Source organism: Chionomys nivalis, chromosome 23 (genome assembly GCF_950005125.1).
Source record: "Chionomys nivalis chromosome 23, mChiNiv1.1, whole genome shotgun sequence".
Lineage (NCBI taxonomy): Eukaryota > Metazoa > Chordata > Mammalia > Rodentia > Cricetidae > Chionomys > Chionomys nivalis.
In genome coordinates, this window is record NC_080108.1 from 287,390 (window position 1) to 309,256 (window position 21,867).

Below are 21,867 nucleotides of genomic sequence, written 5' to 3' on the forward strand. Positions count from 1 at the left end.
GATTCCTGCCCTGTTTGTGTTCTTATCCTGACTTCCTTTGATGGTGAGCAGGCATGTGGTAGTCTAAGCCAAATAAACCCTTTTCTCCCCAAGTTGCTTTGGTTATGGTGTTTCCTTACAGTAAATAGAAATGACAGATACACTTAAACCTAAGTCTGTGTGCAAATATACATATATAGTTTAAATGAACTCTTCTGGGCTGACAGCATTCCCACCAAGGGCCAAAGACCATGTAACAAAAACCCCAACATCACGCATGAGAAGCCCTATTTTGAATGGTTGGTCAATGTTATCCAAAAGATTCCCAAAATATACAGGCTGTTGCTATTGCCTTTCCTTGCCTCACAGAGTACAAGGTAAGTCCCTATTGCTGAAGACACCATGTACTTCAGAACTAAGGCTCAGAGACCTCTGAGCTGGAACTGATCTGAATGCCCCCTCTCCTTCATGGTACCAGAAGGCATCATACAAGTTTCCAAAGGAGGGCGGCAACCTATAGCCTTACTAGCTATGCCTATGTACCACAACCAAAGTTGGGCAAGTCCAGAACAGGGCAATGGAAGTGGGGAGTGGGGGCTGGGCTAAAAATAATAAAAAATAATAAAAATTGATAGCATTACTTTGGTTTTTCTCATTCAACATCATGGAAGAATATCTGTTAGAAGAGGTGATTTTAAAACATTTTAATGACAATCAGAACTCATAAAAAGAAAACAAATTGCTTTCCACCTTAAAAAAATAATAATACCCACTGATGATGGGGGGGACCTCAGAGTCAGACGCTCCAGCAGGAGCAGCCCAATAGTTTTCCAGATGGTATGTGTGTGCGTTTGTGAGTGTGAGTGTGTGTGTGTGTGTGTGGTGTATGTGTGTGTAGCATGTGTTCAGTGCTAGTGAACAGAACCCAGGTAGGTATTTGCACATGCTAAATATTCTCAGTGTTCTACACTGAGTTCATCTGTTTCATTCCCAAGGACTTCTGAGCACTAAAAACATATCAGACCTCTTTGTATTTTCCATTCTAAGTCTCACAGCTGGAGTAGAACCAAATGCAAATTCTGGGGCGGTATCGGGGAGCGTTCCTGGCAGAAGCATCCCTTAGCTTCCACTCATAAGGCCTTGCCACGAGGCCTTCCTTCGGGAAGCTGCGCTCCTTTCTGTCCGTGGCTTGGTCTCCTGACTTCTCTGACTGACAAGCTGCCATCTGCCAATGCTTCAGTCTTCAGGGTTGGTGCTGCAGGGTCTTCGGAATTCCTGTCCATACTCGTGTATCCACTTGTTGGCCACTGGAGGGGGGCAGAGAGGGAGAGGGAGCTCAACAAGGAGATGGCCACAGGGCTGTCTGTGCATGGGAGCACAGCCTAAAAGCCTGCCATTTGCCTAGCCTGGTCCTAAAAACCTGCCGTTTGCCTAGCCTGGCCCTGGCCAACTGTGCAATCTGCTGCTTCCAGCACGGCGCGTATATCGTCCTCCAGAAAGTCTCTAGCAGATCTTGCTAATGGACGAGTGATTTTCACACATGTGGCACTCAGGTCATTCACCATTCTAAAAGCCCCGGTGAAACTGAAGCCACTCCTGGGCAACAGGGAGTGCTTCTCCTGGTGTCCCTGTCAATGTGACAGTCTTTCCACTTGCCTTTCTAGCTTCAGAGTGAGGTGCTCTCGGACACATGAACCAACAAACATGTCCGTCCACCATGAAGGGGTCCACCCATCCTCTGCTGCTGTTATTATGGCTTCTTACCTAACCACTCCAGAGACAAATGGCAGCAGCAGGTTTGATAGTGTTTCCCTTGATGCAGAGGGAGGGAAGGCATTCCTCTCTTCCTGACTAGGCCTGTCACCCTTTGCTGACACCTGCTCTTCACAGACCCACAAATTCTGCGGGGACACCTGACTGCCAATCTGTCACGTCACTGTGGATCCGCAGTACCGTGAAGTCTTCAAAAGGGAGGCTCTGCCGTATCCACCCACTCTATGGCTTCTCGGCCCATCTCTCACCCACAAAGACAGGCCTTACCCCACTTATCTCCCACCAGGACAGGACAGCCAGCATGAAGTGTGTCACCATCTCCCTCTCCACTCCTGTGCAGGTTCCACCAAAACAGTGCAGCGTTCTGAAAATGAGAGGACCAGCCCCAGGAGGGGGTGGGGGTCAGTCCAGAGTCCTGGACTTTCAGTAGGCATGTGAATAAGGACACACAGCTGAAACCAAGCGCACCAGTCTCCACCCACTGAGACCTTGACATCAAGGCCCTGTGCTCTGACCCCATAGCCTATGTTCTCCCATGCACTGTTTCCTCATTTACCCCCTAAAGCACCCTTTAGCCATGGCCTTTAGACTAGACTGAGCCTGGTCAAGGCACTGGAAACCAGGCCACACCCTGGGCGCTCCTCATTTGCTTGTGCTTATGAGTACTCACCAGGTACTACGCTCAGGGTTTTAGACTTGGCCTCTCTAATTCATTTCCTTCCCAAACTACTAAGGGCATGTTTGATCCTTCTGAAACATGGAAGAAATGATCACCCACCAAACTTCTCAGCACTGGCTCTCTGGAGAGCCACAGCGGTCACTGCTATGTGTCCTCGTGGCTGTTATTCTCTGTGAGCTCTAGGGACAGGGTGCTGGGCCTTGCTCTGAGTCCTTAGTGCCTTAGCTCTGTGGGGACCTAGTTACTATGGAGAATCTGAGGGTGACTCTGAGTTCTTAGAGACCCACAGTGACAAGGAAGACTGGCCCATCATCATCTACTTGCAAAAGACATGAAAAAAAAAAAAACAGATAGTATCACAAACACATGTTGTAGTGATAGGGTACATAGTGGTTTGAAAGAAAATGGCCCCCAAAGGGAGCAGCACTATTAGGAGGTGTGGCCTTGTTGGAGTGGGTGTGGTCTTGGTGGAGGAAGTGTATCACTGTGGAGCAGGTATATATACTCAAGCCACACCCAGGAAAACAGACCACTTCCTGTTGCCTGTGGTCCAAAATTTAGAACTCTCAGCCCCTTCTCCAGTACCATGTCTACTTGTACACCACCATGTCCCACCATGATAACAATGGACTAAGCCTCTGAAACTGTAAGCCATGCCATTAAATGTTTTCCTTTGTAAGAGCTGCCATGATCATGGTATCTCTTCACTGCAATAGAAACCCTAACTATGACAGAATGGGAGATTGATTGTCTTTGGGATTCCAGAAAGCTCTTTTTATCCATCTCCCCAGGCATCAGCTTGCAGGAGAGGGGTAAGTGTTTCTTCATCACACAACATTACAATCACATCCTCTAGGCCAGGCCCTGCTCACCTTAACCACAGGAACACTGAAGTTGGCATAGATGAAGGCCGTGGCTCCTCCAGCTTCTACTGCGCTTAACTATCATGCGAGAGGAAGAAGCCAGAGTTAAGATAGCTGCTGACAGTCCTCTGTCATGTACTTGTGAACTTAGATGTCATTTCTGCACAGGCTGTGTGCAGGGCTCCCCTGTTTCAGTTATGGGAGAAATCCTTAGAAGACACTCACCCAACTTCCAAATTTAGCGAACCTCTGCAAGGTATCGCTACTCATCTGTGGGGCTTCTCACCACTAGACGAGATTCTGGAATTCCTCCCTTATTTTTGTTTCTGGCTACCATCTTGATGGAGGGCTATAATAAGTAAATTAAAACTTTTATTTACTTTTAAAAATCACATGTAGGGGTTGGTGAGATAGCTCAGTGGTTCAGAACACCTGTTCCTGCTGAAGGCCAGTTTTGGTTCCCAGCACCCATTTGGTAGTTAACAATCACTTGCAACTACAGTTCCAGGGGCTCCAAAAGCCAACCTCAGGGGTCAATTCTCAGACACTGTCCACCTTGTTTTTGAAGCAAGTTCTCTCTCTGACCTAGAACTTGCCCAGAGGGCTAGGCCAGCTAGCCCCTGAGCCCCATAGATCTGCCTGTCTCTGTCTCCTCAGCACTGGTCTCTGAGCTTAGATTTTTACAGAGGTTCTTCCATAGTACCGTGGAAGGCAAACGTTCTACTGACAGAAAAATCTCAGTTCTGGATGTATTTTCTTAATATAAAGGGATTTTTTTCATTACTTTCAATAATAATAATATAAACATTTTAATATGTAAAAGTATTAAAATAACAGCCCCCGTCATCTTAACACACGCAGTCACAGATCACATGTGTTTATGGTGTTGTTGGTGTTTATGGCAGGCTTTAGACTAAGTCTCCACAAGGATATGGCCTCACTTGGCTCTGACCAGAGTCCTAGGATTAAAACTGTCGTATCTGCCGTGATCATACGTCCAGTCTGAGTAGAAAAATCACTAGCCAGCTGGCTTTCTACTCAATCCTCCTCTTTCTTCACTTCTTAAAGGTTATTCTCTCCGTACCATATTGCTTGTGTTTTCCACAAAGCTTAACAACTGTCTTGGGAAACTACTGACATCCATATCAAGGTAAAGATGCAAGGACTGGACATAACTGGGCCCATCGTAGGTTCCTACAACACTGATTGGCCTCATACATTCTTTCCCATACTTGCTTGGTAGGAAACAGTGACAGGCACAGAGTTCTATAACACTTTCTAGATGACATTCTCTTGCTATGGGAAGAATGCAACTGGGCCCCTGGGAAACACATTCAAATCATTAACATAGAGATAATATTGAACACCAGCCTTTCCTGGCTGTGCTGTGGAGATCAGAACCAGCCCTCGGGGAAGAGAGCATGCTCAGGGAATGTCTGTTCTTAGGAGGAGCCTGAAGCCAGGCCTTCATCTTGGGGTGCTACTCAGAGCCCTGTAGTTAGCATGTTGACCCTTCCACTAATAGTAGTGAGTCTCATCTACACTTGATCTTGCCAAAGACCAAGAAGCATTAATAAATCTCCCCAATAAATGATTGCTTCTAATAGTCTCTTCTAAGTGACAGATGATTAAACATGACGAATTTGTGTAGATAAAGCTAAACTTCACCATCTGAAGGATAATAAGGTTGATGAAGGCCGGGACTGAATCCTGTGGGACCAGGCTAGGGATTTAGAGAAGAGGCCAACTGATCACTTTAGTGTTTTATTTAAGGGTGTGGACTCTACAGTAGACGGGAGGAAGATTTCCACTGCTTATCCGAGGTACTTACCAACTTTCCATCTCCCCACTCTTTCCTCTTGGGGTCTAAACTGCTCTTTGCTCTGCTCTTTCTCCTACAGGTCCACAGGTTCATGGATTGATCCATACTTTTCACTACCAACTAGGCTTTGAGACTTTAAGGTGGGAGACAGCTGTATCCTCTTCCTGTGTTGTGAAAGCCCCATGGTCTCCTAGCTTTTCCTACCCTGACCCACCGCCTAGGCAAAGTCATATTTAGACCTTCACACTGCAAGCTCTTGAAGGGTAGAAATCTGTCTAGTACCCCTTATGTCTACGCCTAACAAAATAATGCTGTCTGAAGTTTAGAAAGTTCCTGGAGATTTTTGTGCTCAGTACCAGGTGAAATCACTTTGAAAATTCATACAATAAAATAGTCCACTTAGCCACATAAGAAGCCCTGATTCTCTTAGAGCGAGACTCACATAGATCATAAATGTTGCAACTCGATTCCCAGACTTCATCCTGTACAGGGGGCTGCTCGGCGACTGAGGCAGAAATAGAGCAGATGGTTATTTTGTGTAAATGATACCAGAGTGACGGCCAAGATTTGCCATTAGCACAGACAATGGGATAAAATGAGGGTGTCTAGGACAGCATATAACCCTGAACTACACCAATTAGAGTGTGTGTTCATCTTTGCTGCCAACTACTCAATATACTGTTTAAGTGAACATTAATTTTTTTATATGCACACGAATAAATTCTATATAAATCAAACAAATAATTGTCAAGGTGAAAAATTAGACAAGAGGTTCTGTGCTTTAGGTTCTCTGTAAAACAAAAAATATATTATAGAAGATGATTATCTTAGAGAAATATTGAATCATAAGATTGGTGTTCCAGAGAGTTTGCCCAAGGTACACACTCATTCTTTAATCAAGGAACAATCTGAAATATAACTTACATACCAAAGAATTCATTCTCTGTAAATACTATTACTTGAATTTTAGCAAATTTTAACAGTTGCCCATCCTTGCCCATAATCTAGTTTTAGAAATTTCCACCAGCAAATAATGGTTTATAATCAACCATGTCCCCACAAAACCTGGTTATCTACTTTCTGTCTCTGGGTTTTGTCTTTTCTAGAAATTTATGTAACTAGAACCATAAAATATGAAGTCTTTTGTGAATGGCTTCCTTCTTTGTGTATGCATTTCTCTCTCTCTCTCTCTCTCTCTCTCTCTCTCTCTCTCTCTCTCTCTCTCTCTCTCTCTCTCTCTCTCTCTCTCTCTCCATGTATGAAGTGTGTGCATGTGTGTAAGTGTAAGCCACAGTGCATAAGTGGAGGTCAGAGGACAATCTTGGTCATAGGTTCTCCTTTTCCATCTTGTTTGAGACAGGATCTTTGTTGTTTGCCTGCTGCATATGCCAGACTAGCTGCACAAAGTCTTCCAGGACTCACCTGTCTCCACCTCCCATTTGCCCTAAAAGTACTGGGATTACGGATTTGTTCTACTGTGGCTTGGTTGCTTTTTATTGTGACCTTGGATTCGAATGCAAGGTCCTCATGCTTGCATGGCACACATGATCCCTGAACCGTCTTTCCAGTCACTTGAATACTACTTTTAAAGTTCCTGGAATCTTGATAAAGTTGGAGCTATAAATCAGTTGCAGGGAGGTCTTTTTTCCATGATGTTGTGGATCTTTTCATTTGTTTATTGGTCACCTGTGTATCTCATGTGCTTTTCTTATTTTAAAAATATCAGCATATTAATTGTATTCATAGGTTTCATTGTGCTATTTCCATGATTTGACTATGTTTTATTCCTCAAAAATATTTGCTACTGGCAATATGGTGAGTAGTTGAGATCATAAAGAAAGGAGAGGGATTTGAGGACAATCCTCATGAAAAAGTCTCCAAGGGAAGTAGGAGATAGAATTTTATTACAGGCTGTATTCTTTTTTCACTCAAATTCTGGAGGAGAGGAAGGTGGTGGCAGACAGTGTATGCAGTAATCAGGTGAAACCAAAGCTTTCAAATATCCTGGAAACCAAAGCCTTTGTGCAAGGCTCTTCCTTAGTATTTTCTGAGAGCCCCTCCAGATCTCTGCTTTGAAGAAGAACACACTGGCTCCCTACCCCCAGAAGACTGGCCACTGGTCCCATCGTTACCGTAGCGTGGTCAAAGTGAGGCTCATAATGCCCTCCGATTCCATAGTTCACCACCTGGAGGTACTCTGCGTAGGGAGGCTGGATGTCAAGGCCTGTGAGGGCAGCAATGCGGCGGTCAAGAGTCACCAACATTGGGTCAACCGTATCCTTCAGCCAGGCGCTAAAACACAGCAAGGATTGGAACAACAGTCATCTGGTGCTGGAAATGATGACATGATGTCTGTGACTGAAGAGATGGTGTGGTGGTTTGAAAGAAAATACCTCCCAAAGGGAGGGGCACTATTAGGAGGGGTGGCCTTGTTGGAGGAAGTGTGTCACTGTGGGGGTGGGCTTTGAGGTCTGCTTTGCTCAAGTTAAGCTCAGTGTAGTACACAGTTCACTTTCTGTTGCCCGTGGGGCAAGATGTAGAACTCTCAACTCCTCCACCACCATGTCTGTCCGCATGCTTCCATGTCCCACCATGCTAATTGACTAAACCTCTGAAACTGTAATCCACTCCCAATTAAATCTTTTCCTTTATGGAAATATGGCCATGGTGTCTCTTCACGGCAATATAAACCTTGAGACAGATGGATAAACACATGGATGAATGAATGTATGAATAAACAAATAAATCAAGTCAGTTAGAGGGAAGTAGCCACGAATGTCTAGTCACTTACTCATCCCTCATGTTGAGTCAGTCCAGTGTGTGCGGCCTCCGATTTCGACATTAACATAGCTAACATTCTCTGAGGCGAGAACTGAGCTGAGCCCAGTGAAAGCTCGCAGAACTCAGAATTGTGACTCAGAACTGACGATTACAAAACCCCATCCTTAAAACTGCTGTACTATGAAGACATCTCCAACAGAGGAGGCAGAGTACCATGAGAACAGCAGGGACTTAAAGCATTGACTTCTGGGTGTGGTGGTGTGCACATAGCCCCCAGAAAGGTGGGCTTTCTGAGGTGAGACGGTGGGAAGGTGGCTTAAGTCCAGGAGTTCAAAAGCAGCCTGGGAAACACAGAAAGACCCCAAAGGAAGTGGGGGATAAAGAAGAGAAGGAGAAGTGGGGGGTAAGGAAGGGAAGGAGAGTGGGGGAGGAAGAAACTACAGTAATAAAACAGTTCTTCATCTCTGCAAGGTGCTGTCAATACTTAACCTCTAACCTCTCCAAGGGCCAGTGTGCCCCTCTGTCAGTGGGGGTGATTATTACATCTACTTCTATACTTTAGAAATCTGTGGGAGAAACGCTCATGGAGATATTCTGTAAGGTGTGTTGGTGACAGCTATGGTACCCAGGGGAGTTTCAACTCTGGGCAAACCAGAACAGGTCAAAGCCCAATTCAGACACTTCCTGAACGTCTTGTTGATGTTTTTACAGTGTAAAAGAAACAGAATCAGAATCGAGGCCCCTAGAAAAATGAGGCCATGTTCTCTAAGCACAGCCAGTGACACACTGACAGGTTAATTTGTTCCACATACTTTTACACTCAGATTATTTATTAAACTACATGCTCCTAGATTTGCAAAGATACCCAGGACAAAATTAGCCACTACTTTCAAAGAAGAAAGGCACAGAGGCTGGAGAGATGGCTCAGTGGTTGGGCAACTCACAACTGTCTGTAACTACCTTCTTCTGGCTTCTGGGTTTAATGTATGCACATGGTGCACACACACAGCTAGGCAGATATTCCAGGGCTTAGAGAACTGCTTTTTCAAATGTCCCTGCTGATGGTGTGGCTGCAGAATGCTCCCCACGGGTGCATGTGTTTAAACACTCGGTATCCAGATGGTGATGCTGTTTTGTGAGGTTGTAGAACCTGGGGTGGGTCTTGATATCATACCCCAGCCCCCCTTCCAGCCCCAGCCTCTATCTCTGCTCCACAGAGATGTAAGAAGGTGAAGAGGTTCTACTCCCCACTCCCACCAGCCACAAAGTCCTTACTGGCCATGATGGACTGTACCCCTCCAGCTATCACCAAAGTCAACCCTTCTCTTCAGTTGTTTCTTGCTGAGATTTTGCTCACAGCAATATGTAGCACACACAGTGCCTAAATGTACCAGACAAAATAAATTAAGCGAACCAAAGTTTTTGTCTCTCATGTCCCCTCCCAGAGGACAAGGACACGAGCCTGGAGGACTAGCCTTTCTCTGGGAGGCTGATACCACTTTCTCATGTGGCTGTGATGGACATTCCTCCTCTCACTCTCTCTTCAGCCCTGTACTCATTGTGCAAATACACGGCTGAGGGTAGGAAAGGAGGGAAGGAATAGGGAGGATAGATCTGCGTGCCAACTGGAGCCTGCTCCTGGAGAAGCCAGCAGGCCCAGGGAGTTCATTCCTGTCTGTGGCCTACACATTGCTCAGAAAGCTTTGTCTAGGAGTCAGGAGGTGGAGCGGAATCTGCAGAGTCAAATTACAGATGTGTGTAGGAACACACATTACAGATGTAGGAATGCACTCTGGGAAGTAGTGCCAGACGTGTGTTTTTTGCTCTGAGGTGGAGTTTTTTCCAAGCCTTTTCCTGGTGACTTCTTAGTTATTCTCCAAACAATACAGCATTTTGGTGAAGGCACTGGGGTGGCAGGGTGTAACTGTCTCTTGTAATAGTTTCCCACATGAAAGCCGTCTCAAGAAAGGTTGCTGCTGACCTAGCAGTCAGCTGTACCCTCAGCCCCAGGCCAGCTGGGCCTTCCTACCTTTTGCTGATGCGGTACTCCACTGGTAACTGCTTTTCCCCAGAAGCCACCACGGATCTCTGGAGCTGGTAGGAAACACAAGAGAAAGACCAGGTGGTTCTGGTGCAAAGGGATGGCTCATCGTGCCCACAGACGTGCCTCCCTCTAGAGTGTAACCATCACCAGCTCCTTACTCCTTAAAGTGCATTTCCTGTGTGGCACAAAAATGCACAGAATTCCTTTTGTACCTGTGAGCCTAAGTTGGGGAGGAGCATAGCCATCTCTCGTTTTGGCTTGTATCACAGTATCAGTTCTGGAGCTTGCACAGAGTAAACTTAATGTCTCTCAAAGTAAACAAACACGTCCAACCACAAAGGTGTGCACTTAGGGGACCCTGCTCCTTCTGAAGAATCCTAAGCAAAGCCCTGCCCTGTTAAGCTGCAACCGCCAGGCTTATGGAAAAAACCACAGTTTGAGGTCACTAATTTAACTCTTTCTATTTTGTGTTGAATTCATCTGTATATAACATTTATATGCCATCTTTAAAAAAGAATCTCCTTATTGCAAACTCTTAGTTCTAGGGACAGAGAAATGAGCTCTTGAGGCTGTGTCTGCTTCTGTCTCTGGCATCTGAGTCAGCCTCTGCAGGGCAAGGACATCCTGGCAGGGAGAGGTGCTCAGAAATGGTTAAAGGGACAATTGAGATAACGAAGCCGAGTCCCTCCAGCTCCCCCATTCTCGCCCGTCTCTGAGAAGTTAAGATGAGGTGGAACAATAAATTGTGTACAACCAAAACCCTTCCCCTCATGAATCACATGCAACTGAAACCCTTCGCTTTGCGAACTGCATATAGCCGAGCCCTTTTCCTTTGCAGATGTAGCAGCCCCCCCCCCCACGCTGCTAACCCAGGCAGACTTCTTGGAAAAGCCTGTTCTGTTTCCTCAGACTCATTTCCTCATCTATAGGCACATCACAGCAATGGACTCTCAGGAGCTCTTCTTGGCCGGGTACTACTAGATGTATGGGTGACCGGTAGTGCTTCTGTCCTCTCCCTCCTCAAACTCGCAGAGATCCTCCTGCCTCTGCCTCCTGAGTGCTGGGATTCAAGGCATGCGCCACCACTGCCTGGCACCTTGTTTCTTTCTAAAACCATTCACAGAGAGGGGAGAGATGTCATCTTCTGTTATTCTAGGACGAATCAATGTTTTTAAAAATTCTACCCCCATTACAGAATTACTTAGTGCCTAATTCTTTCACAGTCCTTTCATTATTGTCTACAAACAAATCGTTCATTTTTAAAGAAAGGCACTGTGTTACAGAGTCTCTGTTCATAGACTGATGGCGTTGTAATGGCAAGCCTGGGCTGCTATGGATGTACAGAGGAAGGTCTCCAGCCCCTTCTTCTGAGCGGCCCGAAGCCTTCCCAGAATGCCCACATTCATGCTGCAATCATACAGATTGAAACAAGTCAAGAGTAGAATGTTCCACACATTCCAGACAGAAAGAACAGAGAGAAGAAGGGAGAAAGGAAAATACATACATAAAGATAGATAGATAGATAGATAGATAGATAGATAGATAGATAGATGAGAGAGGGATGAAGGGAGGGAAAGAGGGAGAGAGAGAGGGAAGGAGGGAGAGGGGGGAATGAGGGGGAGAGAGAGAGAGAGAGAGAGAGAGAGAGAGAGAGAGAGAGAGAGAGAGAGAAGGAGGAAAGGAGGGAGGGAGGGAAGGAGGGAAGGAGGGAGGGAGAGAAGGAGGGAGGGAGGGAAAGAGAGATCTGTTTACAGAAAAGACAAGCAGCTGGGTTGTCAAGGGCAAAGGGGGAGATACAGTGGAAGGATTCAGCAACAGTCAGGCTACATAGCTGTGTCAGCACTCAAGAGTTTAAGCAAGGGATTTAGGAAGTCAGTTCTAACTTTCAGAGATTAGTTTAAGCAGGCAAATTGGCGTTTGCTTATAGACTCAACATTCAAGAGGCTGAGATGAAGGATCCCCTGAACCCAGGAATTTGAGGCCAGTTAGGGCAACACAACAAAACCTTTCTCAAAGTATAAAAATAAGGAGTTGGGAGATAGCTCAGTTGGTAAAGGGCCTGTTGAGTAAGCAGAAGGCCATGCCTGTGGATCTCCGGCATTCCCGTAAGAAGCCAGGTGTGGAGCTGAGTCTGTAATTCCTGTGGGGACGGAGGTGGAGACAGGTGGAGCCTTGTAGCTCATTGGCTAGATTGTGAGCTTACCTGGATTAATGAGCTCCAGGTTCAGTGAGAGACAATCTCAAAAAATAAGATAGGTGGCTGATAAAAAAAAAAAAATCTTCAAAGCCAGGCTGTGGTGGAGCATGCCTTTAAACCCAGCACTCAGGAGGCAGAGGCAGGCAGATATCTGTGAGTTTGAGATCAGCATGGTCTACAGAGTTCGTTCCAGGAAAGCTAGGGCTATTGCACAGAGAAACCATGCCTCCCAAAACAAACAAGCAAAACAAAACGAAAAAAAGAAAATCTTCAAATTCAATTTGTCATCATACAAATGAGTGCACATATCACATACATGAGACAAAATCCAAATGCCCTGGGAGCAATGAGCATAATATGGGGTAGGGAGATGGGACACTAACCCACAAAATGTCTAGTGATACCAGCCAATCCATAAATGACAGAATTAACATAAAAATGAACTGCTCTACAGCTGGTACCAAAAGCTTTGATTCCAGAGGAGGGCTACTTTAGTCATGTGGCCCTGTAAAGCAGGCTAGGGCTGCGGTCTGTACTGGGGTCCACGGGAGGTACATGGTTTCCCCTAAGGCCTTGAGTAGGATGGGAGGGGGCGGATAGAGAGGGAAGTGATGGGAGAAGAGGCTTCCGCAGAGGAATGGTGCAAAGGAGGCAGACAGTCCTCCCACAAGCTCTCAGCTTATTCCTGAAATAGTCACAGGTCAGGCGGGTGTGAACAAGACCACTGTGGAAGGGGTGTGGCAAGGTCTGTGCACACCAAATAGATGACCTTGAAGTGAAAGATTCGGTGAGCATCTCTGGATGGGTCACCTGTCCCATCACCATGGCAACAGAGCTGTTCTAAGGACCTGATGCAGCTTGTAGCTCCCTGAGAAGCTGATGTTATCGTTATCCTCATCAGAGCTGACTACAGCCACAAAAAACAGAGCAGACTCCAGAAGCCTGGAGGACCTTCTGCATGAAATGATGGCTGCTCTCAGACCCAGTGGTGGTCCCTTCTGCTTACCACCTCGCCCCCAGCTCCTCAACAGCCTACAGGATCAAACTCTAACATGGCCTCTGTAACGGGGTCTCACTGCCTGTCCCCATCGTGTGACCATCGTGTGACCATCACCTTCTGCCCTGCCCTTTGTACACTTCAGCCACCAAGCTTCTCTCTGTTCCCTGAACACGTCATCCATCAGGTGCCCCAATGTGTGGCTTGCCTTCCCAGAATTCCCTGGCCTTTACTCTCAGTGAAAGAGGCCTGCTCCTTGCTCTCCTCCACAGAGTTCCCCTCCCACCTGCTTCTGGTCAGGTCACCTCATAGCACATCTGATCACAGCACTTCCCCTTACACCAGTGTTCTCTGCCTTCCCAACGCTGCGACCCTTTAGTGCAGTTCCTCACGTTGTGGTGACCCCAACCAGAAAATTATTTTCGTTGTTACTTCATAACTACAATTTTGCTACTGTTTTGAATCATAATGTAAACATCTGTGTTTTCTGGTGGTCTTAGGCAACCTCTGTGAAAAGGTCATTTGACCCCCCAAGGGGTCAAGATTCACAGCTGAGAAACACTGCCTTACCTGGAGGAAAACTTCCTCACCTCTGTTAAAGCAAAAGGTCTGGGTAGGCTGTGTTCTGGTGATGGATTACTAAATGTCTCGTTGGATGGGCAGCACACATGGTGTTTGGTTAAAAATAAATAATTCTACACCAAATAATTGTGCCTTTAAAGAAAGTACAACTGGCTTATGGAAGTGGGACTGCCTTTTCCCAATATTTGCCACAGTCCTTAGCCAGGGCAATGACACATTCCTCCCCACTGGCACCAGCTTGGCTCAGTCACTTGCTGAGCCTTCCTTCCCTATGAAGGATTAGACAGAGGCCATCCTGGCACTCACTGTGTAGATTAGACTGCTTCTAACTCACAGAAATCTGTCTGTCTCTGCCCTTGCTTTTACCAGAGTCATGTCTGGACGTGATGTGGTACTTCCAAACAGAAGCTTTAAAAGCCAGCTCATGTTTGCCATTTCTGTCTTACTCCCCCTTCCATGAGGCTGGTAAATCCCCAGTGGTGGCTACTTTGCCAGGCTGGGTTCCAATCTGGATTGGAGACCAGCTACAGCGTGAATTCAGCCAATCCCACACAAACATGTGACATAGTAAACCATCGCTGTCTCCAAGGTTCAGGGGTCTCTGACTACGAAGCATAACTTAGCCTGAGCTTATTAATAAACAGAACATCAAAGTTACAGTCCCGATTCTAGCTACATGTTTACTTTTATCAAACAAGTTCCCCTTTCTGGGCCTTAGTTTTCCCTTTAACAGAGTCATGAAGCTGAATCAGCTCATCGACATCTGCTCTGTAAATGTGTACTAGTATTTCACTCCTTGTCCCTGTCAAGTTCTTTTCTTCTACTAATTATAAGGAAAGTTGTCAGTGAAGAAAACCTCATTTATATTTTCTGAGTTCCCTTTGATTGATATCTAATGATACCACCCAGGTCTCAAGCATACTACTGACTGGATATTGACAACTGTTTATAGCTACATATCCTACGTCCCTAAGAAGATCTCTTAAAGCCGCTGGCACGGCATCCTTTCCCACTAGAGACAAGTACAGCCATGATTTTCCCCGCTGCTGACTGGCCTTACAGAATGGTTGGCCTTTTGAACTCCTGGCCTAAGAAAGAGTCTTGCCATACCAGCTATCTGTTCTCCAGGCATGTGGGGATACAAAGGGTATTTGAGGATGCTCACCCAGGGTTCGGCAAGCTCTCGGATTTTCTGAGCTTCTGCATCACTAACAAAGTCATGGTAGAGAACCACAAAGGGCTGCAGGTGAATGACCTCCTTGCGGGCGGGCTGGAGCAGCAGGTAGGGGCTGGAATTGGTATCGTAGGAGCAGTAGAGGCTGGGGATTTGGTAGTGTGTGGGCTGGAAGGAAAGAGTAGAGTCGACGTAAAAATAAGAAAGGTCAAGAATCCTGGGAGCCACGGCACAAAAACTGGAATTGGGGGGTAATATAAAATTGAGTCCCTCGGGTGTTGTTTGGTAAGTTGTATTGCTTTTAAGACATCAGTTTTTCCCTCAAATTATCCAGCCAATTAGCCCCTTTCCCTTTCTCTGAGGGATCCCACCTGGGAGCCCAGGGTCTGGCATAGCTCCTCGTATGTATCTCTGGTTTGCAGGTGGGGCACGTTGGGTCTCTGAATGACAACTTCAGTCGCCTCCTGATGAGTGCTCTCTGCCAAGAGTCTTTCGTATTTCAACACGTTCCTGGCCATCCTCTTATTACCTGGGTCTGGGGGAGAGCCAAATAGGAAATAACACAGATGAACAAATCTGGCCCCAGGAAGAATGCTCAAGCGCTCCTGCTGCGGGGTGTGCTGGGAAGTCTTTAACCCCAGCTTTCAGGAGGCAGAGGCAGGAGGGCCTCTGTGAGTTCCAGGCCAGCCAGGGCTACAGTGTGAAGAAAGAAAAGGGAGGGAGGGAGGGAGGGAGGGAGGGAGGGAAAAAATAAAGCGAGCAAGCCTTCTTGGAGTGACTTAAATAACATCCCATGTCAGTGTCTGTCCCCTGAAAGAGCATCTGGCATTAAAAGCTGACTGGTCTGTGTCTGCTGGACCTGAGGGATGGCTGCTCTCATGCTTAGACAGGGGACCATGATGGTCAGTTCTATGTTAGAAAAGAAGTTTCACCCATCCATCCAACCACTCAATTACCAGTTCACTAATAAATGTTTAAAACTGTGTTCTATTCCAGATACTGTGCTAGGCTCACCTCCTAGAGCACAGCATCCAGTAACTACTTGAAAGAGAACATGGCAAGCAAGAGCAGTGGAAGGAAGTTCAGTCATCACCTAGAGTACAGGCCCAAACTGTTCTTATATATTATATTTATTTGAGTGTGTGCTCACAGAGTGGGGGGGTGTTACGTGTATGTGAGCATGTGTGTGTATGTGGCAGAGGGTGAGCCCTTGTGTGTGCTTTTGGAGGCCAGAGAGAGAGAAAGTTGGGTGTCTTCCTCAGCTGCTGTCCACCTTATTCCCTTGAGACATGGTCTCTCACTGACCCTGGAGTTACTCGGGTTTCTTCTGTCTTTGTACCCACCCTTTCCAAGCCCAGCTCTGGTGTTACAGGCAGGGTGTATGTGGCGGTGGGGGTCACGCCCAGCTTTTACACAGCTGCCTAGGATTCAAACTCAGGAACTCATGCTTGTGTAGCAAATGCTCTTACCAAGGCCATCTCCCCAGCTCCCTGTCTTTGGAGAACTGTAAGCATATCCATTCTCAGCTCCACTAGATCTCTGGGAATGATCCTCAGAATTCCTCCCGGGGGCTGAAGGATGGCTCAGTGGTTAAGAATGCTTTCTAGTCTTGCAGAGGACCACAGATCAGTACCCATCGCCCACATCAGGCAGCTCACAACCACTTGTAACTCCAGTTCCAAGGCAGCTGACACCCTCTTCTGGACGCCTCTGGCACACACATGTGCACACACACACACACATACATACACACACATGCACAACACACACATGCCCGCACGCACACATGCACACATACACACACGCATACACATACACATGCACACATACACACGCACACATGCACGTGCATGTGCACACACATGCATGCATGCACAACACACACGCCTGCACGCACACACACATGCACACATACACACATGCAAACACGCACACATGCACGCACACACACACACACACACACGGAAGGATGCACATGCATTAGAGGCTTGACACTATTGCCAAGAATCATCCTCCCTTGCTCTTCCACCTTATTCACTGAGGCATGGTCTCTCAATTGAACCCAGAACTGCTGGATTTATATAGTTTTGTTAGTAACCTTGTTCTGGAGATCTCTTGTTTCCCTGCTGCCTCTGAAGGCTGGAATTACAAGTCCACCATCACACACACCCAGCATCTTATGTGGGTTTCAGTCAGTCCAAACTCTGGTCCTTACGCTTGCAAGCTAAGTGCTTCAATAAGAGTCACCACCCCAGCCCCTTAACTTCTTTATACTACTAATTACTCTTGTGTTTCCAGGTCACAGAGTGACTTCCATATCCTGTTCTTTGTCAAGGTATCAGAAAGGAAAAATGTTAGAGCTCTCTCTCAGCAGATGATTCCAGGATCCCTTTAGATCCCCAAATCCACAGATGCTCAGATCCTGTTTATAAAATGTATAGTGCTTGCAGAAAGCTTATGCACACCACCAACATACTTTAAATCATCTCTATTTATAATACCTAGCATAATGTAAATGCTATATTATACACAAGTAAGGAGATCACTGTTACACTGTACTGCTTAGGGAACAATAATGGCAGAAAAGGCTATTGTTTTTGACCAGACAGTATTTTTTTTTATACAAAGTTGATTAAATTCATGGATACGAAACCCAGAAATGGAGGGCCGAACACACTAGGTGGATTCATTTAAAAGTTACAAATAATTGCGGTTTAAAAGCACTCCACAGAGGCTCGTGCATGTGGGTTCAGTTTCCAGCACCCACATGGTGGCTCACAACCATCTGCAACTCCAGTTCCAGAGGACCTGACACCTTCTTCTGGTCTCCATGAGCACCAAGCATGCACACGGTGCATGGTCATACATGCAGACAAAACACTCATACACATAAAATAAAATAAAAATTTAAAAAGAAGCCCTTAAACATTTGGTGATAATAGTGACTTTACATCTTATTTGAGTAGCTAAATACTTAAAGGAAAATCTAGAAATCCATCTGCCATCAAAATTTTATGCAGAAATCTTGAAGCTGAGCTTCTCAGCATCTTCTCCTCTTGCTATTGACATAAAGCATTCCCTGAAGGGGCTGAAGCTGGACTGGGCAGGATGCCTGCACAGCCAAGTGAGCTCTGGCTTTAGGGGAAGAACTGATAGCTCTCAGTAAACAGCCGAAGAAGTGAACAGCCCTCTGATTCACTCCCTTCTCATAGACACAGCACACATTGACTTTATTCATTCCTGGGATTCCTTCCAAAACCTGGGTCTCCAAACCGCCTCTGAAGAACCTGGCTCTAAATTTGTTCCTGTCAAAGGAACAAGTTGGGAAGGGGCAGGTTGACATCTAAGCATTTTTCCAACTAACTCATGAATTTTCCCCTTTCAATGATCTGTGTATAAATAAAACGAGATTAGAGTAATAAAAAAGAATGGCTGGGGCCTGGGCCATGGCTCACAGAGTGCTTGCAGTGAAAGGGGGCCTGAGTTCAGGGACCCAGCACCCACATGGCCACCCACCTGTACTTGAAATCCCAGCTTTAGGGGGTGAAGACAGATTGTGGTAGCTTGGGAGGTTGCTAGCCAGACAGCTTAGACAAAGTCGTGAACTTCAGGTTCAATCAAAGACCATCTTCAAAAATAATGTAGAGGAACTGCAGGGATGGCTCAGTGGTTAAGAGCCTTGATTTTTCTCCTAGAGAATCTGGGTTCAATTCCACCCATACAGGAGCTCACAACTATCTGTAATTCTAGTTCCAGAGAATCTGATGTCTTCTGACTTTCTCAGGAATCAGGCATGTAAGTGGTTCACATACAGACACACAAAATACTCCTACATATAAAAATACTCATAAAGCAAAAATAAAATTAAATTTAAAAAAGAGACATCAATAAAGGAAGACACCCAGTGTCCTCCTCTGGTCTCTGCATGCATGAACATAGGCATGTGCACTGGTACACACACACATACACACACACAAGCATGCACACACACGTGCACACCCACCCAAACACATACACACACAAACACACACACACACAAACTAGACTTCACTTGCAAGAAGAATTAAAGGTCGGGCAGAAGTGAGATGGGTAATGTATGCCTTAGCGTCACTTACTGTAGAGAAGGAACTCTCGGGAGAGGTTGAGGGCACATGAAACATTTCCTGCCTTATTAAAAAAGAAAAGAAAGAAAATGTCAACCGAAATAAAGATAGTTTCTCTAATCAAATCACTGACTAGTTTTAAAAACTATAAAATATTCTTACCACAGTAGATAATAAGGTTCACTGAAATAGGCAATGGGCTAGAAATGCAGAGGATTTGTGGGTTTTGCTGTTGTTGTTTTTACAGCCCTGTTACAAATCAAATCTCCTTATTAACCAATATGTTATTACTACTCTCACCAGCAAAGGGAGAAAGAAAACTCAGGGTGAGTGTGACTGGGTTGCCGCATAGCTTGGTGGTGAATTGTTCGTTGAGTATGTGCCTGAATTTAATCCACAGTACTACCAAAAGGAAAAAAGAACGGGGAGAGGAGGGGAAGGAGGGGGAGGAAGAGGACAGAAGGGGAAGGAGGGGGAGAAGGAGGAAGAGAAGTAAAAGGAGGAGGAAGAGGAGGAGGGGAAGGAGGAAGAGGAGGAAGAGGAAAAAGAGGAGCAGTTGAGAAATTCTAGCAAAATACAGTTTATTCTTATTCTCCAGGATTAGTGCTTCCCAGAGTCTAGACAGTAGGAGGAAAGCAAAAGAAAAACTAAAATAAACATGGTCAGATGTGTAGGAACTAGCTGTCTCTAGCCATGCAGCCTCATCATGGTCGAAACACCTAAGTCTGAGGAAGTGAATCCCACATAGAAAGACTGCATTCTGCTGCAGAAAACTGAGCAGTTGACAGGAATATACAGAAACTGAATTACTTAAACTTTTAGCATGCTAAAATGTCACTCTAATGATAAAAGCAATAATAAACACATTGTAAAATATATGAGATTTAAAAAAAAATCACACCACTGAAACACACCCACTTCAAGCACTTCCGAGGCTGTACAATTGGTGAGAAATGAGATTAGTCATACAGAAAGATGGGAGCTGCCATATTTAGGGCAGGGATGTCCATGAATGACACATCAGGCAGCAGAACAACAGTACCCAGGGAATATGGGAGCTGCAGGAGGCCTCAGGTTGGTACAATGGAATGAAGATGTCAACTCTGCAGCCAATGACCACGTCACAGTTGGATTCAGTGTCAGGTGGGAGAGGATAATTAAATTCCTCCCTTCGTGGCAACATTATGGTATGTTACCAGCGATGAGACACGAGTTAGTGAGAGTGCAGGGTGTTCTCCATTGACTGGGTCCCATCAAACACCTATGTGCTGCTGCTATAATAAGTAAGTGAGAGATGAGGACAGTAAAGTGGTCCATGCGTTGGTTAGCACTCTAGACATAGATTCAGACGTGGATTCTAAGCCCACCTCTATGAGCTCCCTGGTACTTTAAGAATTTTTTAGGAGCTTGATTTACTTACATTAAATCTATGGTGATAATAAAATAATGGCCTTACATTTGGTACCCCTGGGAAGATGAAACAAACCAGAAAGTGATGTAGAACATTGTACTGCCTGTGGTAAAAATGAGTTTCATCACCCCGCTACCTGGAAACAGGCAAAAGCCAGGTAATCCAGGGCGTCATCCAGACTGGCCTCATCCTCCGTCTTCCACTGTCCGTAAGATGTTCGGAAAAGGCTGACAGCTTCCTCCAGCCACGGAATGGCATGGTAGTAATCCCCCATGTCGTAGGCCACCTGCAGGGACACAAGCCGCCACAGCTTTAGTCCACAGTCAGAAAATAAATCATCTGATTATTCACAGGATGAGGCTCTGGACCCTCACAAGGCTAGCTTTACTTTCCAATTAATTTTGATTCTGTTTAATATCTGTTATCTAGTAATAGTATATGACATTGTATTTATGGAGAGAAAATGGGGTTCTTGCATTTGAGAAATTTATGATCTAGGAGACAGACAGATGAACTCAAGTATGTGCATTGTGGGACAGGATGATGCCAGGGCTTTAAGGACAATGCCTAATGTACTGTGGAGGCATAGAGAAGGAAGGGACTTGGGGTCTCAGGAGATTTACAGAGTAGCACCTTAGACAGACCTTTTTCGAAGAAGGAAAAGGAGCCCAGTGAGAGAATGGCAAAATCTTCTGTTTACATAATTCACTGGGGGCTAGCATTATCGGCGGTCTAGAATGTGTTCTTAGAAGGATATCATTGAAAGCTCTGTAGGAATCAAATTCATGTAATTGATTCAATATTTTCTGGCACTGAGCATGTGGGCTTCTTCTCCTGAGAGCACTGAATCCATGGAGGCTATGAACACACCAATCACTACAACACAGCACATTCGCCACTATAATGAGGACAGACATCGGGAATGCTGTCGGTTCTGATTAAATGCTGGAGCGCAGCGCAACATGGCGGCCTGTGCCAGACCTAGCTCCTGTCTCCTTACCAGCTTACAGCTAAGTAGAACATCAGACCTTTGGGGAGAGTTTCCTGGAAGTCAATACTGAAGCAACATGGAATTATAAGGTCACTGAGTTGGAACAACTCTTACAAAATGATCTCACTGAGGTGTGCCTGCCGGTCAGGGCAGGACCTAGAGATGCTGCCAATCTGCAGGCCAAACAATAGAGCAGTTTCCTTCTCAAGTCTGCCTTTAGCCTAGGGTGTTGTCTTGTTGGTCCTTTACACATTTCTTATTTGTACAAAAACTGAATAATAATAATATTAACAACAGTAACCTAACTTTTTCCCTGTCAAATTAACTGTGCGTGTTGTGTGAATATGTACATGTGTATGGTATGTGTATTTATATCTCTGTGTGTGATGTATGTATGCATGTGTATGCATGTATTCATATGTGTGTGGTATATTATGTGGTATATAGTGTGTATATGTGGTATATGTGTAT

General features: G+C 45.6%; 1 protein-coding gene across 3 annotated transcripts in view; it reads right to left on the reverse strand.

The window, feature by feature from the left end:
- Nucleotides 1-698: 698 nt before the first annotated feature.
- Nucleotides 699-21,867, reverse strand: part of P4ha3 (prolyl 4-hydroxylase subunit alpha 3) — a 29,153-nt gene continuing 7,984 nt past the window's right edge. The window contains exons 4-13 of one of the 3 annotated variants that reach the window (XM_057756180.1): nucleotides 20,542-20,691; nucleotides 19,007-19,058; nucleotides 15,263-15,426; nucleotides 14,883-15,059; nucleotides 9,927-9,991; nucleotides 7,249-7,408; nucleotides 5,559-5,621; nucleotides 3,305-3,372; nucleotides 2,020-2,110; nucleotides 699-1,286 (exon numbers count right to left, since the gene is read on the reverse strand). In XM_057756180.1, the coding sequence (XP_057612163.1) occupies nucleotides 1,110-1,286; nucleotides 2,020-2,110; nucleotides 3,305-3,372; nucleotides 5,559-5,621; nucleotides 7,249-7,408; nucleotides 9,927-9,991; nucleotides 14,883-15,059; nucleotides 15,263-15,426; nucleotides 19,007-19,058; nucleotides 20,542-20,691 (1,167 nt within the window). In that variant the 3' untranslated portion in view covers nucleotides 699-1,109. Of the gene's footprint in view, nucleotides 1,287-2,019; nucleotides 2,117-3,303; nucleotides 3,373-5,558; nucleotides 5,622-7,248; nucleotides 7,409-9,926; nucleotides 9,992-14,882; nucleotides 15,060-15,262; nucleotides 15,427-19,006; nucleotides 19,059-20,541; nucleotides 20,692-21,867 lie in introns of all 3 variants that reach the window. The other 2 variants (XM_057756178.1, XM_057756179.1) reach the window with 2 other exon arrangements.